The sequence below is a fragment of the Oenanthe melanoleuca genome, chromosome 2 (assembly GCF_029582105.1).
Source record: "Oenanthe melanoleuca isolate GR-GAL-2019-014 chromosome 2, OMel1.0, whole genome shotgun sequence".
Taxonomy (NCBI): domain Eukaryota; kingdom Metazoa; phylum Chordata; class Aves; order Passeriformes; family Muscicapidae; genus Oenanthe; species Oenanthe melanoleuca.
Window position 1 is genome coordinate 104,098,760 of NC_079335.1, and position 17,448 is coordinate 104,116,207.

General features: G+C 40.7%; 2 protein-coding genes across 3 annotated transcripts in view; both read right to left on the reverse strand.

Moving 5' to 3' along the window:
* Positions 1-238: 238 nt before the first annotated feature.
* On the reverse strand, positions 239-6,501 carry SNRPD1 (small nuclear ribonucleoprotein D1 polypeptide). Its single transcript, XM_056485639.1, has 4 exons — positions 6,318-6,501; positions 5,736-5,812; positions 3,132-3,323; positions 239-878 (listed from the first exon to the last, which is right to left on the reverse strand). The coding sequence occupies exons 1-4, from the start codon at positions 6,329-6,331 to the stop codon at positions 802-804; spliced, it is 360 nt and encodes a 119-aa protein (XP_056341614.1). The 5' UTR covers positions 6,332-6,501; the 3' UTR covers positions 239-801.
* A 731-nt stretch (positions 6,502-7,232) lies between these two features.
* SACM1L (SAC1 like phosphatidylinositide phosphatase) overlaps positions 7,233-17,448 on the reverse strand; it is a 30,367-nt gene continuing 20,151 nt past the window's right edge. For both annotated transcript variants that reach the window (XM_056485633.1, XM_056485634.1), the window contains 12 exons: positions 17,218-17,303; positions 16,953-17,039; positions 16,424-16,492; positions 16,260-16,339; positions 14,670-14,768; positions 11,948-12,086; positions 11,650-11,719; positions 11,486-11,558; positions 10,931-11,024; positions 10,754-10,846; positions 10,022-10,079; positions 7,233-9,337 (listed from right to left, as the gene is read on the reverse strand). In XM_056485633.1, the coding sequence (XP_056341608.1) occupies positions 9,201-9,337; positions 10,022-10,079; positions 10,754-10,846; positions 10,931-11,024; positions 11,486-11,558; positions 11,650-11,719; positions 11,948-12,086; positions 14,670-14,768; positions 16,260-16,339; positions 16,424-16,492; positions 16,953-17,039; positions 17,218-17,303 (1,085 nt within the window). In that variant the 3' untranslated portion in view covers positions 7,233-9,200. The remainder of the gene's footprint in view (positions 9,338-10,021; positions 10,080-10,753; positions 10,847-10,930; positions 11,025-11,485; positions 11,559-11,649; positions 11,720-11,947; positions 12,087-14,669; positions 14,769-16,259; positions 16,340-16,423; positions 16,493-16,952; positions 17,040-17,217; positions 17,304-17,448) is intronic.

Genomic DNA, 17,448 nt, shown 5'->3' on the forward strand with positions numbered 1-17,448 from the left:
AGTGAATATATATATTTATATATACATATATCTATATATATATGCACACATCTGTGAGCTGCACAATTTTCCCACCTGCAGAAGTAAGCTTCCAATTCTAGTATGCAACTGTGTGCACCGTGCTGTACTTTGTATTTTCTAGGGATGTACTTGAAGTACCCTAGAAGGTATCTGTGATAAAGCTGCTTTACGAGCCCCACCCAAACAAAAGTATGCCATATAATTAGCTTTGACAAAGTTCATATCCAGGTATTCTTTAATCATCAGATGTAACAATCCAGCAGTTCCATGGACCTGGTTAATATCCTTGTGTAAATGTTTTATAAAGAAAGCAACATGTTTAAATTGCAAGCTTCATGTAATAGAAAACATTAAAATTGTATCTATGAAGTTTAAAAAAGGTCACTCTGAAGCACAATATTAGAGACACTCACGGGACAGGGGTTCTTAATACAGTGTCTTAACTATGGAACCATTAGAAGAAGGCAAGTGCCTTAGAAAAGAGGGATTAATTTCATACATTGTTAAAGCACAACATAAGTCTCTTCTTCTGAGGCAAAAAGTAAGAAGAATTGTACAGCCCCCTGGGGTGGGCAAAATCTAGACAGCAACAACCAAGATCCGTGTAATCTGCAAGCACCCCTAGAAACTGGACACATCTGCCTCCTTCCCCAGGCTTTGCCAACAAAGGAGAGACACCCTTTCACATTTCAGTTTATTAAAAATGGATACCATAAACGAGACCTGTACAAAAAATAGCCAAAATTGCCCAGAATTTGGTAAGGGTTGTATGATGAGAAGTTATCGTCTTGGGCCTCCTCTTCCTCTTCCACGACCTCGGCCTCTGCCACGGCCTCTTCCACGGCCTCTTCCAGCAACTTGGCAGGTAAAAGAAAAAGGGTAAATCTAGTGAGACCCAGGGATACTTTCATTTTGATTAAAACATTCTGTATTGAGCATAATCACCACATTGCTTTCCTGTGATAAGACACTAAGTTAGGTATTAAGTCTGTTAATATTCACTAAGTCTCAGGAAATATTTTCATCTTTCATGTCAGTTCTTCCAGTATACAACTTCCACAGACTACTGCCTGTACTTGGCTTTACAGAAAGCAAGAGCATAAAAAAGTTGGCTGCTCTCAAATGACTGAGTAATCTGACAGGAAACCAGGATTTCTCTTTTTTCTATATACACAGAGTCTAGGTTTTTAGAGAGAAATGCAAATTTTGACATGCTGTGAGATTCCCAAACCCATCCTGTCTCAGGCACCATGTGCAAGGTCAGCATTTTGAAAGGATTCCAGCATCCAACAGCTCCTACTGGTCTCAGTGATGCCTCTGTCAACTGCAGATGTGATTCTAAGGCAAAGGTCATGACTGTGTACTCCCAGTTTTAATTATTGCTATTTAATTGTAAAGGGAAGACAATCATAGGGTAGTGCAGGCCACAAGCAACTGCTGAATGTCGTATGATCCATAATGTGATAATATGCCTTTGCATCTCTCTCTCCCCAAGAAATGTGACCCACCAGGTTGCAAGGACACTCTGCAAACTTTAGATTATTGTTTCTTCCAAGAGTTTGTGAGTTTGTGAGTGCAGGGCTCAAAAAGATACTGAAAATTCTGCAGAAGCAAGTGGCTCTCTTAAGAGAACCCACTGGCACCCACACTCAAGGAGCAAGCTGTGGCAATTATTCTGGGACGTAGGTTAGAAATGCAGAAAAGACAGAAGGAGCAGACACATAGGACAAATTTGACATAATCAAGGTGTCATTATATTGCTGGTAAATACACTGACCCTGTAAAATCCATGGAAGTATCAACCCCAGCTGGAGGATGACAGCATCAGCAGGTAGCTGTGCTCACCGAAAGCACCAGCATGCTTGGACCCAAGGCACACGTGGCACACACATCCAAGCCAGCATCCTGTCCTTTTTTCTGACCACTTGCCAAGGACAGATCAAGGGTTTTACACTTCTGAAGCCCAAGGGCATTTATGGATTAAAGGCAAAGCACAGCACAGCTTTGGTCTGAGACCACTTCCGCACACTGTGGATGCAGGGAGCATTGAATGGAAGAAACTGGAGCTATCATGGCAGCTTTCCCCAAAGCTGATACCAGGCAGGGATGTTCTTGTTCACACCATGTCAGGAGGTTCAGGAAAAAAGGAATGCAGCCATACTAATTTCTCTGTGTGGTCGGATTGTTTTTAATGACCTTGGAGGAGCAAAGCCCCTTTGGGAGCTTTATCTTTATTTCCTATCAAGGCAGCAGCTGCAGCGCTGGCACTTGGTGCTGCACCGCTGAGGTTCTTCACCAATGCAGAACATCCTGCATACCCACATACTTCAACACTAATTACAAGAGAAATGGTACAACATGATTTTAGAGGACAATTAGCTTTCACTTACAGCTCACTGTTTTAAAAACACACAGATTTAACTAGTGGGCAAAATAGAAATACTACTGCTGCTGATTTCCTGGGGTTTGTTTGGAGACTCATCTTTAACAGTGTGGATTAAACTTGAGTTACCGTCTATACTGTTACGCTTCTAAGGAAAAGGAGCAGCACTTTGAAAAAAAAAGAGTTCCAGGCAGAGCAGACGATCAGAGACTGGAACACGACTGGGAGCCAAAGCTGGAGATGTGCTCACTGGCATATAGCCATGATTCCCTCAGGTTCTCAAGTCTCTCAAATTCATGGATACCATTTTTATCCCCCACCAAATTTCAGTGAACCATTCAACACCATTTGAGATACTGTCCTGTAGTTATTATCTGCGTGAAGCTCCCCATACAAACTGGGGAAGCAGATATCTGGAGAAGAGGAAGTGTAAATCTCATTGGGTGCCAACTGTAAGACTCAGGTTAAGACTTATTCAAGCCGATAAACATTTACATTTTTAAAAATAGATGCATGAAAAGCCGCAATACAACTTCACGTGAAGCTCAGCAGATGCTAAGGAGGTGGGCAAGGCAGACTGAGCCAGTGCTGTGTCAAATCCTCACCAATGAAAGAATATGAGGCCAAATGCAGATGTGCAGACACTCAAATGAGACACCTTCAGACTCACAGTACTAAAATGCACACAAATGCAGAACAAAGACAGACTAGGAAAGCACAAACTCACCTGCTTCTCTTTTCTTGGATTTGACTTTTGGTTCAACATCCACTAGCAAAGTATCCAGAGGCAAACTGTCCGGCAGAATGAAGTAGCGGATGTTGTTCCCTCGAATGCTCAGTGTCTCCAACTGTACGGGCTCTCTGTTCTTCAGTGTCATTTTCACTGCTTTGAGATGTGTGTTCATACTGACATCCACTCCTGAAACAACACAAGCCTGATTTCAGGGATGAGATCTCTTGTTGCCTGTTTTTAAATATGCACATGAAATAAGATTTATCCTGTTTGTCAACACCTGCTTCTACCACTCATGAATCACTACTTCAGTCTGTCACAGAAGGAAACTACATCTCTTTTCTCTCTTGAATTATGCCAGTTACCATGAGGGGCCTTTAGCTCCTCATGGTTAGAGATCTTTATCCACGTCCTGGCAATAGCTGCTTTGTAAATGGTTAAAATAACTCCTCTGAAAAACAAATAAATTACTGCTTATTACAGAAGGCTAATACTAGTTTTTAATAATTTAAAAAGAAGTAAAACAAACCCTGGAGGAGGAAAAATAACCTGGATGATTTCATTTTTCTATAAGCCTTAGGAAAATCCAACCACAAAAGCAACATACATCTTCTGATAAAATACATTCAACACTAGAATGAATTTTCTATGAAAGTACATAAAATATCCAACTGCAAGGAGCAACCACTGTGGTTACAAACTCTGAGAACAGCCAGTACATAAGAATTGTATGGAATCAGTACTGTGCATACTATTACGCATAATCCCAAACTGGACAAAACATCCCACTTGGATGTGCGTACTGTGTAACAGCTGTGAGAAGCAATTAAAAAAAAATCCAGAAGTTTTTATTTTTCATATCCAGAGTTTTAGGTGAGATCTGATCTCCAGCTATGAAGAACAAAATGACAGTGATATTATTTTTCTGTCCTCTCCCCCTCCCTCTAAATTTTACACCCAAACCACTCCCTTGTTTGGTGTGAGGGGCATTACACAAAACCTCTCCCTTTATCCCTGCTCCTGCCCTGGTGCCGGGAGGAAGAAGAGATTGTGCCATGTTTTTACAGATGCTTAGCAGAAAATAAGAGAGGCTTTGCTCCACAATTAAGCCTGAAAGAGCAGCGAGGTCAGGAGCCCAGCAGTGTGTTTGCTTCCTATCTGGCTGGGTTCAGCAGAGCGTGCTGCAATCGGGCACCGAGGTGGCTCACTCAGCTCTAATCAAAGCTGATGGACCTGGCTGCAAAATAATGCCAGTTTTAAACTCTGCCAAATCCCAACAGATTGCTACCGGCCAAAAAAGCATCTCAGCAATCCTCTGGAATAAAATTCAACCTTAACAAGAGTTGTATATTTTTATTTTTTTTTTCCCAAGGGCGCCTAGGCAGAAGAGCTTCTGAAAGCTGCAGGGGGTGAGTTTAGGAAGGGAGATGCAGCAGCTTCCTCAGCTCACCGTGAGGGTTTGCCTCGTTAAACACAACATGCTCCACCAACACCATACCTGCTGTCTTTAAGTACAGCTCACAGGAACACTCTCCTAGCAACGTCCCTCACTGAGGTTATTAAAGCAAATAAAACAGCTTGCACATGTTTTAATACCTGAACCACACAACAAACCCTACAGAATTTCCTGCAATTTTCAGCTCAGTGGTACAAAGAAGCACCTGGTAATCAGGAACTCCATGAACCGACAGGACAGACCTCTGGCAGCAGCAGGGGAGAAGATTCTCTCGGCCAGGATTCCTCTTTGCCCTGATCCCACACCCAGCTCTGCGTTTTCAAACCTGCCTCCCATGACTTCAAACACATGCAAATATGTATTTCCATCTAGATTTGCCTTAACAAAATACATGCTCAACAGCAATAATTAACTTTATTTTTTAAGATCAGAACAGCCTACATGCAAAATTTAACCAATTTAAGACCACATCAGCTGGAACAGGTTTCCCAGAGAATCTGTGGATGCCCTATCCCTGGCAGCATTCTAGGCCAGGCTGGATGGGGCTTTGAGCAACCTGGTCTAGTGGAAGGTGTCCCTGTGCATAGTGGAGGGTTAGAAGTGGATGGCCTTTAATGTCCCCTTCCAACCCAAACCATTCTGTGACTCTGCGACTGTGCTACTAAAATTCTGAGAGACTACTAAGCAAGGTTTGGAAGAGTTTGCTTCCTTCCCCCCGAGCCTGTCTGCAGGCAAAGCTGCAGCTGGGCTGAGAGGTTCCCAGTGCTACAGCAAATTTACAGCTCCCAGCAGAACCTTTAAAGCAAAGAAATCTCTGACCACATATGGACTCGCCCACTACTACACAAAGACAATCCGTGACGCACTGAAATTCCCAAGTACTTTCGTGGTTGCCAATCGAGAGCTAGCTAGTAGTCACAGATCCCCACTGTTCCCCCAGCAACCCCCGACAGTATCCAGACACTAACACAAACACACCTCGCGCTTGCACACAAAGATATGAATTACAAAGCCCATCTCCTTCATTTTCCTGTGCCGGTCCCCGCAAGAGGGAGCACAGGACAAAAAAAACTCATTCAAACCGCGACTGCCAATTGTCTGCCAAAAGGCAGCGGGGAATATTTTACTGCATCGTGCCGTACCTGTGATCGTTCCATGCACCTGCGTCCCATTTTTCAGCTCAATGGTCACAGTCTCATGGCTCAGCTTCATTAGAAACCTGGGAATTAAAAATTCATTTTAAAAAACCCAAACCCGTTCACTTCCACATAAAGCCGTACGTGCAGTTCCGCATCCTGAGCTCCCAGACAGCGCTCACGGATTGTGCTGAGGATGTTCAGCGACACAGCTCACGTCGTGCCCAGCCACCGGGAGCCGGGACGCTTGAGGCAAACACTGCCGGATACACATCTACTTCCAGGCGAAACGGCCATTATCGTACAAAGAAGGAACCATTTTAAAAATCGTCACAATCCCGGGAAGGCAACGCTAACCCAGTCTGGGGGGTTTCCCTCCAAAAAGGAGGAGGGAGGCTTTGTCGAGCGACCCGCGCAGGCCCCGGGACGGGAGCGCGGCACAGCCCATCCCGGGCCGGGCCCATCCCGGGCCGCTCCCGCCCGCGGTAGGGGGAGAGCGCGGGCCGGCCCTGAGCGCGCTCGCTCGCTGCCGCGGCCGGGCGCGGGCAATCCGCCTCCATCCACGCCCACCCGCGCCCACCCGCTCACCTGACGAGCTTCATGGCGGCAGGCGGGCGGCCCCGGGCGAGGAGGAGAGGGGAGGAAAGGGGATGAGAGCCCCGAGCGCGGTGCGGCTGAGGCGCCTCTCGTCCAGGCCGCGCGCGCCAGGACGCGGCCGCGACAGTGCCCCCTAGCGGCCCGGGGGACCCACGGCGAGCGCCGGCAGGGCCTGGTCCCGCCCCTGGGGGGAGAGGGCGAGGAAAAGGAGATGGGGGAAAGTTGAGGATGGAAAAGAGGGATGGGCATGGTGGGAAGGAGATGTGGATAGAAATGAGGGGGCTTGGTCTGTGAAAGCTTGTGTAAGGTTTTACAACCTTTTACAACCTTTTTTTTTAATTAAAAATAAATTTTAGAAAAGAGAAAAAAATAAACTACTTCATTTTAAACCTGCTTTGAGCTTTACAAATAGGAAAAAATTCAAGGCCTAGAACCTGTAAAGCACTAATTTATTGTGAAAAGTTACCGCTTCAGGATCCAGAACTGTAATAGCAAGAATTTTCTCTCTGCGTGTCAGTCTCTTCACCTAGTGAAGGTAAAAGAGAAAGGAAGAAGACACCTTGAATTTCCGTCTATCAGTATGGTCAATAAGACATTGAAGCACCATTGTGGGGAAAGAGGCAAAGGGCCATTGGTCCTGAGCAGAAGTGACACTGGGGCTGCAGCACTGGAACACTCCAGCCACGGTAGGTCCAGAGAGAGATCCAGCCTTGGCTGAGAGGAGCAGAACATCACACAGTGCAGGCTGACATCAGGCACTTGGTGAGATCATCACCATTTGAATGATAATCCCCAACTGCAATGAGCGCACACAAAACCAAAGCATCCTTCAGGTGTGCAACAGCTCCTAAGGAACAATTTGGGAACAGTCTGCTCCAAAGCACAAAATGCACTGCAGACAATACATCTAGAAAAGTTGAACATTTTATTGTAATTTAGGAGTATTACACCATTTGTAATTTTAGAAATACAGACTCTTTGCAAAGCACTGAAACACAGGTGCCTTCCAACTTCTAAAACCTACATTATTCTACGTCTTACAAACCTTTTATATTAGCAATTCAAGTTTGGTCTTTGCTGCAATAAGTTTTTCACCAAAGATGCAACAACTTAGTTCTAGACTGCAAGACAACTGAGCCAAGTTTCAAACTCCACCCGCAAACGAGCCACCAGAACCACTGCTTTCAAATATTGAGTCTATGATGTTCTTGTATTTTGTGCCCTTGAGGGAGTTCACCTTTGAAAATTTTAAGTTAGAAGGATTTTCCAGTTAGCCACAAACTGGTAATTTTTCCATTACAGCATCTAGAAGCAGATACTTTGCAAGTACTAGTGCTCATGAACAGGTTATGTTTACACAAAACCCAGAGAGGCCTCCAGAAACATTCCAGGTTAAAATGAACAGCTGCAAAAAGAAAAAGAAAGAAAAAAAAAAAAGGAAGAATCTGTACAGATTTTCAGTCATAACACAAGGGAACACTGGAGCATCAGTGTTCTGTGTTCTAGCTTCAAGTGACACCTGTGCTAGTCCTAGTAGTATTCTACATGTTTGTCCCTTCCCCCCATTAAATTTTATACTTGCAATCTGAATATACAGCTGTACTTACAGAAAATATTAAACAATGCACAGCGCCCTTAAGCAAGTTCCATGACTGGTTTTGAACAAACCATGTAAGTGACAAAATTCTTTAAAATTGGTCCTTATTTTTATACAGCTCGGAAGCACTAAATTTAAAGACACACATTAACCAGCACAAATTAGTCTGCAGCTTTTTTTTTTCTCCTTTTTTTTTTTTTTTTTTTCTTAAAAGAGTGTGTTACAGTATCATGCATGAAAAGCAAGCGGCTGCTTCCAAGCAGAAATACCGAATTTAGACTTACTGCTTTCTCCTCAGGCTGTTATTCCTTCTTTCACAAATTATTTCAACATAACCAAGGATAGAAGCAGCTGATTAGAAAAACAATATGACATCTTTTATGTTGTGACCATTCTTAAAGTAATGAAGTACTTTGGAACTTTAGCATAAGGAAGGTTGAATAAACACTGCAAAGGACTTTTACATTCTTTGATTTTGTTTACATCTTCAGAAAGAAAATTCTACAGTTTAACTCACTAACTACTGGATTTTCATATGGAGACTGTAGTATTGAAACAGTGCAAGACACTTGCAACTTCAGGAACATCCAATTACACTGCCCTTTCACCCAAACAATGATTAGCAGAATATTGCATCAGTTCCAGATAAACAAGACAGGACAAAAACCTCATTTTAGAATAGCATTAGGATTCAAAAATCTTTCATATTTAGTGAAAAGAATCCACACACAAATATGCACAAAGGACTCCTTAACACAGACTTTATCACAACAAATGTAATCCAGCTGGAAGTCTGGACCTAGACTTTTTATTGGTATGCCACCATATTTGTTCAGAGACCACTATCAGATGTTCCATTATTAATGCTTCAACATTTGGGTATTTTGAGACACTAACAGCATCAGAACTCTCTCCTGTAAAGACCAAAAGACCAGCTGCAACAACCCAGGTGGAGCATGAGCTTAAGCAGTCTACTTAAGCTCCAAAACATTCCAGACACCAAAAAGCTGGGTTTTGTCTTTGCATTATGCCAGTAATACTGGAGGCCTGTCCACTAATGCAATATTCCAAAGACCATTGCAACGAAGACTGTCAAGTCAGGTCTCAGTTGAAAGCTACCACCACCACAGGACACCATTTCCTTACCCCTGACCACCCCCCACTGCCAAGGAAGAATGTTCATAAGAGTATTTTTTGGTGTGGAAAGCAGGTCAGTAGAGACTCCAAGTGTGGCTTGAAGAATCCTCAGTACCAAGCCGCTTTCCACACACACAAATTCAGTCCATCTTCTCCTTCTGGACCAGCTTGGGTGCATCTACAAAATCCTTGCCGTTGTAAAGAATGATAGCAAAAGTTCCAAAGCTGGCACTTCCCCAGAAAAGCACATAGGCCAGTGTCTCAGTCCACGTATCACCTGAGAAGGAGAGTCAGATAAGCCTTTTAGCTCATTATCTCCAATTAGCAGACAGCTTTAATTTAGGACAAATGCAAATATTTCAAGCTCTTCCTCAGATCTGTTGTCAAATGAAATCAAAATTCTTTCACAGATCTTTTTCTGTTTCCCTACCTTGGAAAATTTGTATTTGCCACACAGTTCTTGGAACACATTGAATAGAAATCTATGGAATTCAGTCAAGAACTCTACTGGCAGTAATGTTAGAAAATTCAGGGCAAAGGTAGAAGGCAAAAGCCTTCACCACACCCAATTCAGATTTAGATTAAAGGGAAATTCATCAGAACCAGGCTTATGCCTGTATCTGACAGTTCTGAACTGTCTTTCTGCCCAAAATTAGACAAGTATTCCTTTGGGGCTTCATTCAGCCTACAATAAAGCTACAGGTCTACCAAGGTGCATCTAAATTTAAGAATAATTAACTGTCCCTTAATTGACTTCTACATAAGTTTTAACATTGTTTTCTATAGCAGTTTTTTCCTCATTAATGATACAGTGCTAAACCTCAATCTCCAGAGCCATGTTCAAGCACCTTTTAGAATGACTGAGAAGCTATTCTATACTGAACAGTTACTGGTAACCATTTACACAAAGTTCACAGAGAAACAAGCCAGTTGAATGAAACTAAACTCAGTAGTGACTTACCAGCCATTAGCAAACAAATAATGCACATGGAGAAAGCAACGACCATAATAATAGGCAACTGAGGAAAGAGAAACAGAATAATCACTTGATACAGCAGTACATATGTTCCTTAATTTCCTTTAAGATGGCTTGTACTGTAAAGCTATTGACTTGCTTTGCTTTACTTGCTTTGCCTCAGGTACAAAAAGGTTTGGATAGTTCCAAAATTTGAAAGACTTTGCTCAGTAACTATGTTTAGAATTGAAATACACCTCCGGTGCATTAAAAGGGAAGTTGAGGTTTATGCTTTGTTTAAAATAAAAAAAATAGACCAGTTAAACCCATTATGTTCCCAAATCCCATTTTGAAATAGAAAGGAAAGGGTGAAAAAAAACAAAAGGAAAAGAGTGGGGGTTTGTGCTACAGTCTATGCTTCTGCATAAAGTGTGAGAAAGAACCTCCACAAGTTTTTTCTGCAGAAGGAAACAGTCATTGATAGTGACTAGTAGAATTTCCCCCTTCCACCCGGTGAAGCAGATTTTAAAAAAAGCAAGCAGCAGTTTTATCAATACCTCAAGGACACTCAATTTTCTGTCAAGGGAACAGTCTGGGTTTAATCCTGTAAGCAGGTATCATAAAAACATTACCAGATTACAGGGACGCTTCATGACTAACAGACAAGTTCTACTCAGGCATAATGAAGCCAGTAACTGAACAGTTGTGTTTCTCTTATTACAATGTTTCCATACTCACAGCTAGGAACTTCCAATCTTTCTTGACATGTAAAGGACTAGCAGGTTCTACTTCATCCACAGAATAATTTCCAAGAAAAAGATCAATTGCATCCTGGAAGAGAAAGGGAGGGCAAGAGTTAGAATGCACAGCAATGTTTATCAAATACATTTTTCCATAGTTAAAAGCTTAACTTACTTGTCTAAATCCATCAGAAAAGTTGTTTTTGTAGTAACGTATTAATGAATTCCAACCATCCATTATTAAGCCCCATTGAGTTCTCTTCCCAGTTCTGCAAAAAGAAATTGTGAAAAATGTTTAAAATAGATGTATAAATTCAGGATCATAATTTCAGATTTACGTTCATTATCCAGATGTGTACATTAAATTAACACGTGCACAGGAATACATTTACCTAGTGCCGCCTCTGCACTATTACCACACGTACTTGTAACAAAATTGGAAAATAAAGTGACACTTCTTTCCATCAGACAATATAAGTGTGCATCCTCATGGCACACTCCCCAGGTTTTCATTTCCAAACAGCCTTTACTTTCCTATAAACACAGCAAAGAATCTGGAGATTTCAGTCTGACTTTTTACCAACTGAACCGTTGCAAAAAACTCATTTATAGCCTAAGCCCCAAATCAATAACCTTCTCAGATATGAGGGCTTGAAAATCCCAAACGTGCTCAAAAACTCAGAATATAAAGAAAGAATATAATAAAGAATTATAAGAAAGGCTGACTTACCTGGTGTAATCGGTCTTTAAGGCACCAGTTCCAGCGTATTGTTTGGCACAAGCATTAGCATTATCAGCCCATGCTGTGAACAGGAAAACAGTAAGAAATATTAAGGAAGTTATATACTCTCTTCAGAAAAAAAAGTCATTGTTTGAACTCTACAAACAACCTACCATTTTTGTAGATTTTCTCAAAGTCTGCCTGCTCTTCAATTCTCTGTCCCACATGCAGAACACCTAGTCTCTGGAATAAAAAGCACATGGAGGCTTGCTAGGAGTTTGATAGAAAAATCAGGATTTGCTTTCAGAAAAAGCTGTATTTATCAAACTTGAGTCTAGTCAATGAAGATCAAGTAAGTAGTACAGTAACTCCACTATGCAATATCTTACTGGAGCATTCAAATTACACTTCCATTCCAAATGGAAAGCCTCTCTCCTCTTCCAGCTTGTCAAAGAAGAGTAAAACATTTACCTGAAGCTGGGCCTGGAGAGACCTGCGTGCTAACAAGCTCTGGATCACATTAGTCCGATCCAGGCAGTCCATGCAGTTACTGCGGAACGTTCCTTCCTGCTGAGTCACAATTTTGCCCTCCGAGTCAACTAGAAAGTAACTAACACATACAATACATGTATTTAGAGATAATACTCCATATAAACCACATGTTTCACAAGTAAATATCCTAGCAATTGTCCTGAGCATTTAATGAGTGCTCAGCCATGTCTTCAAACTTTGATGCCTCCCTGAATTCTTGTCATGCTGAAAAACAGCATCAATGGATAACAGTTAGCAATCCTGGGGTAGAATTCTCTCTTACCATTCAGAAAGTCAATCAGTGATACTGAGTTACATGCCACTGGGAAGAGCAGCTTCTGGTGCAAAATCAGGGACTTGTGTTTTTTTTTTTCCCCAGTTATTTTAGTGTCTCAGCTCCACAGATATGAAGAACATTTGCAGAGCATAAAAGCAGAAGTAACCAGATTTGTTTATAAGTGGTCACCAGTTCAATCCAGTCACCAATGCATAAAAAGTAATCTAAATTTTCAGGCACACTTCTTCCAGGAAGGTACTCAGATTTTTAAAGGGTGCTTACAAAATATGGAAAAATCTGCTACTGTCACATGCTATTCTCTCCATTATGTGAACATGTGGGGGAACCAGATATTCCCCCTTGCATGTGCTAATTATTACCTCAATCTTTTAAATCCACTAAACCAGGTGTTTCCAGCAGTTGATAACAAACAGCTCATTTTAAATACTGAATTGCACACATGCATTCCAATGCAGAGATGGTAGAATAAATATTCCAATCTACCTATAAGCTGGATGTGTGAATGGGAAAGAACTATGCCTGTCCTGCCACACCACAAAACTTTCAGTTGTCTACAGGTTTACATATCTATAGATTAAGTTACTCCAATATGTAATGAACTCTGGACTAACACATAATCCACTGTTACTGTAGAGCATTTTAATCAAGTCTAGAGTAGGGCAGTACTATGATCAGGAGCCTTAGAAGCACATGAACTTACTTTGATTAACCTTGTGTTTTCTTTTTAAGAGCCATTTTCATCATTCCAGAACTAGTTTTGTTAAACCATGTTTTACACTGTTGAAGACTAAACCAGACAATAATACCTGTGAAATCTTCCTTCCCCACCACCCCAAGTTCTGCCTACAACTGATATTAGGATAAGATAGTTTGTTACTATCCTAATAGAAATGTCTATTCTTAAATGCTGCATCTCCTACAGCTGCTCTAAAAAAATTAACAACTAACGAAAAACACCTCCACAAACCCAGTCCTACTTTCTGACAGATCTTCCAGAGCTGGATTTAGCCAGCAGAAAATAAGAGTTTTTTACCTCCCTAGGGGTTGCAAAACTATTTTCTATGAGGATTACAACTCAGACTTTTCTGTTCCTATTTAAGCAATAGCCATTGCAGATGAAATAAAACAAGTTAAGTTAGAACCAGCCTAATCTTGAGAAAGAGTCTTCAATTTTGTATCTTGTTTAAGAGATGGCTTTTTTTCCTTTTCTTCATTTCAAGGCAATCTGGTTATTTTCTATGCCTCCAAAGGCAGCTGACAGTGAAAAAGTTAAGGGATTCAGTATTAATTCTAAGAATAAAGGATCCTTGCTGTATAAGAAAAACCTACAATCTTATTTCTCCTTACTTGAGGTGCTCAAAGTCAGTTTATTCATTAGGACTTCATGAGTTTTTCAAAAAGACCTAAAGCAAGTTTTCATGAGTTTTTGATAAAGATCCTTTGAGTTTTTCATAAAGACTTTTTTTTGTGGACATAGAATATTAACTATAATCTAATTAATTTATATAATTCTCATGGCCATCACTCCAGGCAAGAGACTTTAGTAACAAGACTCCTGTTCTAGTCCACAGCTTACCTCATTTTATTTTGTCAGGATAAACTCTACCACTGCTAGCTTTGTAATGTTTTAGCTGATCTACTTTGTGCTTTAGTCACAAGGCTTCAGGAACAGGAAGGAAGCAATCAGAAAAGCAGAACAAAATACCTATTTGCTGAGCAATATACAGGTCTGCAAGTAGCTATGACCAAAAACACACTTGTGGGACTGAAGATTTAAACTGATTTGGACATTTTGTGTATTTTTATATGACTAAAGAAAATGAGAATTTGTTTCCCTGTGGGTTACTTATATTAGCAAGGGCTAACAACCAATGCCAGTGCAAGGTTTGGAGCCAGAACAATGTGTGTTAGAGAAAACAATTTTACAAATGCCTGTGGAAAGAACATCCCATGTTTTACATTATGTGGCAGAACAGTTTGCTGTCAACACCACCTGGAATTACTATGGATGAAAAAAAAAAATAATCTAAGGAGACTTTCTTTTAAATAGCACCCGCTGTATGCACATTCATTTCTTTGTCTAACCTTTCACCTAACCTTACAAAGGCAGCTCTTGTCACAACTCAGGGTTGCTGCAATTCCCTGACCCATTTTATTGAGAGGTAACATGGGCTTTATATCTTACCCCCCAGCAGGCCTCTAACCTTGCACACACCAGAGATATGAACACACTAATGCACACAAATGCATCTTCTTTACAAAAGATTACAGGTCTGTGTTACTGCCTTAATGCAAGACTGTAGAAACTATGAGGAAGTGGTCTCATTTTAACAGCACAGAGGTGAAAGAACTGCAGAGCCTTACCTGAACTCATCTTGCTGGTCTGCTAGTTGATCCATCAAAATCTGAAGCCGATCCCACCTCATCCGACTGCACTCTTTATGGAAGTCAAATGCCACGTACCTGCTCAGAGAGAGACGCATTTTTTCAGATTACCTGTGTACTGCAGTGAAGCTTACAGAAAACCCTACAGCAAAAAGGTGATTGATAAAACAGGTAGTGACAGAGGATTTGTTTTTCTTTAGAGATGACTTTCAACAGAACTGCAGATTTTTCCTGCTGCTGTACCCTTAGTGTGAATGGTGAGAACATTTAAAATTCTTTACAAAATGCTACTAGTCTGGGGAAGCACACATTGAGTTCCAAGTTCTATGTATGTTCCATTTTATGTTCTGGCTAATATTCTTCCTCCAGAAAGTATAGGAGGGATACAAATCTTATTAAATATTTGTTTGGTTTTTTTCCCCCCACCAGGATTCTTTTGTTCTCTGTTCACTTTGAACTAGACACAGGTGTTGAAATCAACATTTTTTGCTGGCATAATTCCCTCAATAACTCTAGAAACCTGTTTAAGCAGCTAACCTAAATGCCATAAGAAAATTAAGGAGCTACTGACTTGTAACAAAATTTTAACAGCCAATTTCTGTAAAGAAGTGCTCTAAATGAATAGTGCTTGATTAATTAACCATTTGTAGGTATATGTTTGCTGTGAATTACAGGGCATTACCTTCCTCCCATCAATCATTCATAACCCAAAAGTTATTTGCCAAGATTTCAGGACTATGCATGAAGAAAGATGCATAGTCCTGAAATCTATACAAGTCTATACACACTGAAACAAGCAACTGAAGTCTCAAGTTTACTCCAGTAGGTAAACACCATCAAAAACAATTAACCAAGAAAGAAGATTTTGATAGCAATAGTAAAATAGGGCTGCCAAACACCACTTGTGAACATATACAGAACCATCACCAAAATGCACCTTCACATAATTTCACATCTTGGTTTTCACCAGATGACTTTATAGCAAATATGCACAGAATAAAAAAACCCATGGCACAGAAATTTCAAGTATAAGGTAGAGAGGTAAATAATCTGGGAGAGCTGGATGCAAGCCCTTCCTCTAGAAGTTAATGAAATCAAGCACAGACAGGTTGTAAGACTGTGTACTGCACTCTGTATTCCCACAGAGATGGAATTTCTCATAATCCAAGTGCATTCTCCACTCCTGGCCCACTGTTACACTGAGCTCCAGACATTTAAATTACCTGTTCCCTTACTGTTCCATCTGTTTTGCTCATGCTCAGCACTTCCTCACTAAGTTAGCAACATAACCAAGCCCTTTTGCCAGAAGCCAGTTTTACAGGGCATGGTTTTCTTTTTTCCTAAAATGCAGAATACCTCCATTGCATACTATGACTCCAACACTGGCATTACCATTGCCTCTGAATTTCCTTCTTTATTCTGTCTGTGTCCTCTCTTAGCAATAATTTCATAAACATAAAATGCAAACAAGTCACAGGGTTGGTAGAGGCTTCCAAAGAGCTGACCACTCTGTGGGTCTCAGAGGTAATGACTTGTAACACAAAATGTATCACTTCATATCACATGTACCTGACCATTCCATTTGCCATGCTGTTCACCATTTTTGAGAAGGTTTGCTCAAGAGGCTTCTCTGAACCTTTTTGGTTGACCTAGGAAAAGGGAAAACAGAGACAGAATTACTCCAAAGCCTGCTTAAAAGAACAATTTTTCAGGAAGAACAAGTGAAAGCATACCAAGTTAACAATCATTTGCTTTCCATAGCTAATTATTTGTGAGTCAAAATGTCTTTGGAAGCCATCCATCTAGAAGAGAAAGAAAATGTGTTGACAGACGTACACTATTATCTGTGCTTTACAAAAAAAGCTCCATTATAATCTTTTTGATGACTCTTATAACTGCTTTATGTTCTCTACTGTGCCAATACATTCCCACTTTCCATCTCCCAGTCCACTCGGTTCTCCTCATTAAACATGCTACAGATAAGGAGCACTGCACAGCTACTAAAACTGCTGCAAACTGGATCCAAAGAGAAACTACCCCCACTGTCTGCACTTTTTTTTGCCTTTGAATTCATTATAAGAAGTACAAGGTTCTTGCTATAAGAATATAGCTATAAGAATAGCAAGGTTTCTTGCTATTACTTGAAAAAAATTAAGCTCCATTATTGCTGATTTTTATTCTTCTGATTACAGTTTGCTATCCTATCACACAAACATAAGCCAAATAATTTGTTAAAACCCTAAGACACAAACACTCACATACATGATTTACTGACTTGCTGATCTGTGGCTTTGGTTTATACTTGAGGTTTGGTCTTTGAGACCAGAAAAAAGGAATAGATCCACGGGTCTGCAAAAGAGTGGAAATGGTTTTAAAGAGCAGAATTTACACAACTCACTTGACATTTAAAAATAAAACAGACTGGTTTATTTTGTTAAACTAATTCAGTCTGTTTAGTTTTATTTGCATATCTTATATACAATATATATTTAAAAGAATAGATCTGTATTCCTTACAGTGACTTTACCTGAACAAATGATGCTTTGCTCCCCTTGTAATGCACAATTTGTTCTGTCTCAACAAAGTTAGCAGCGTGCCCTTCTGAATCAATACCTGTGTAGGAAAAAAGATTGTGTTAGCCAGCTCAGCCTGCCTGCAGAACAGTGTCAGTATATCAGCAAAAGGCTTCCTTTCCCTCCCTTTTAAGTCCTCACAGGAAGCACAGAGTTGCCTGACAACATAAAATTAAACACACCTT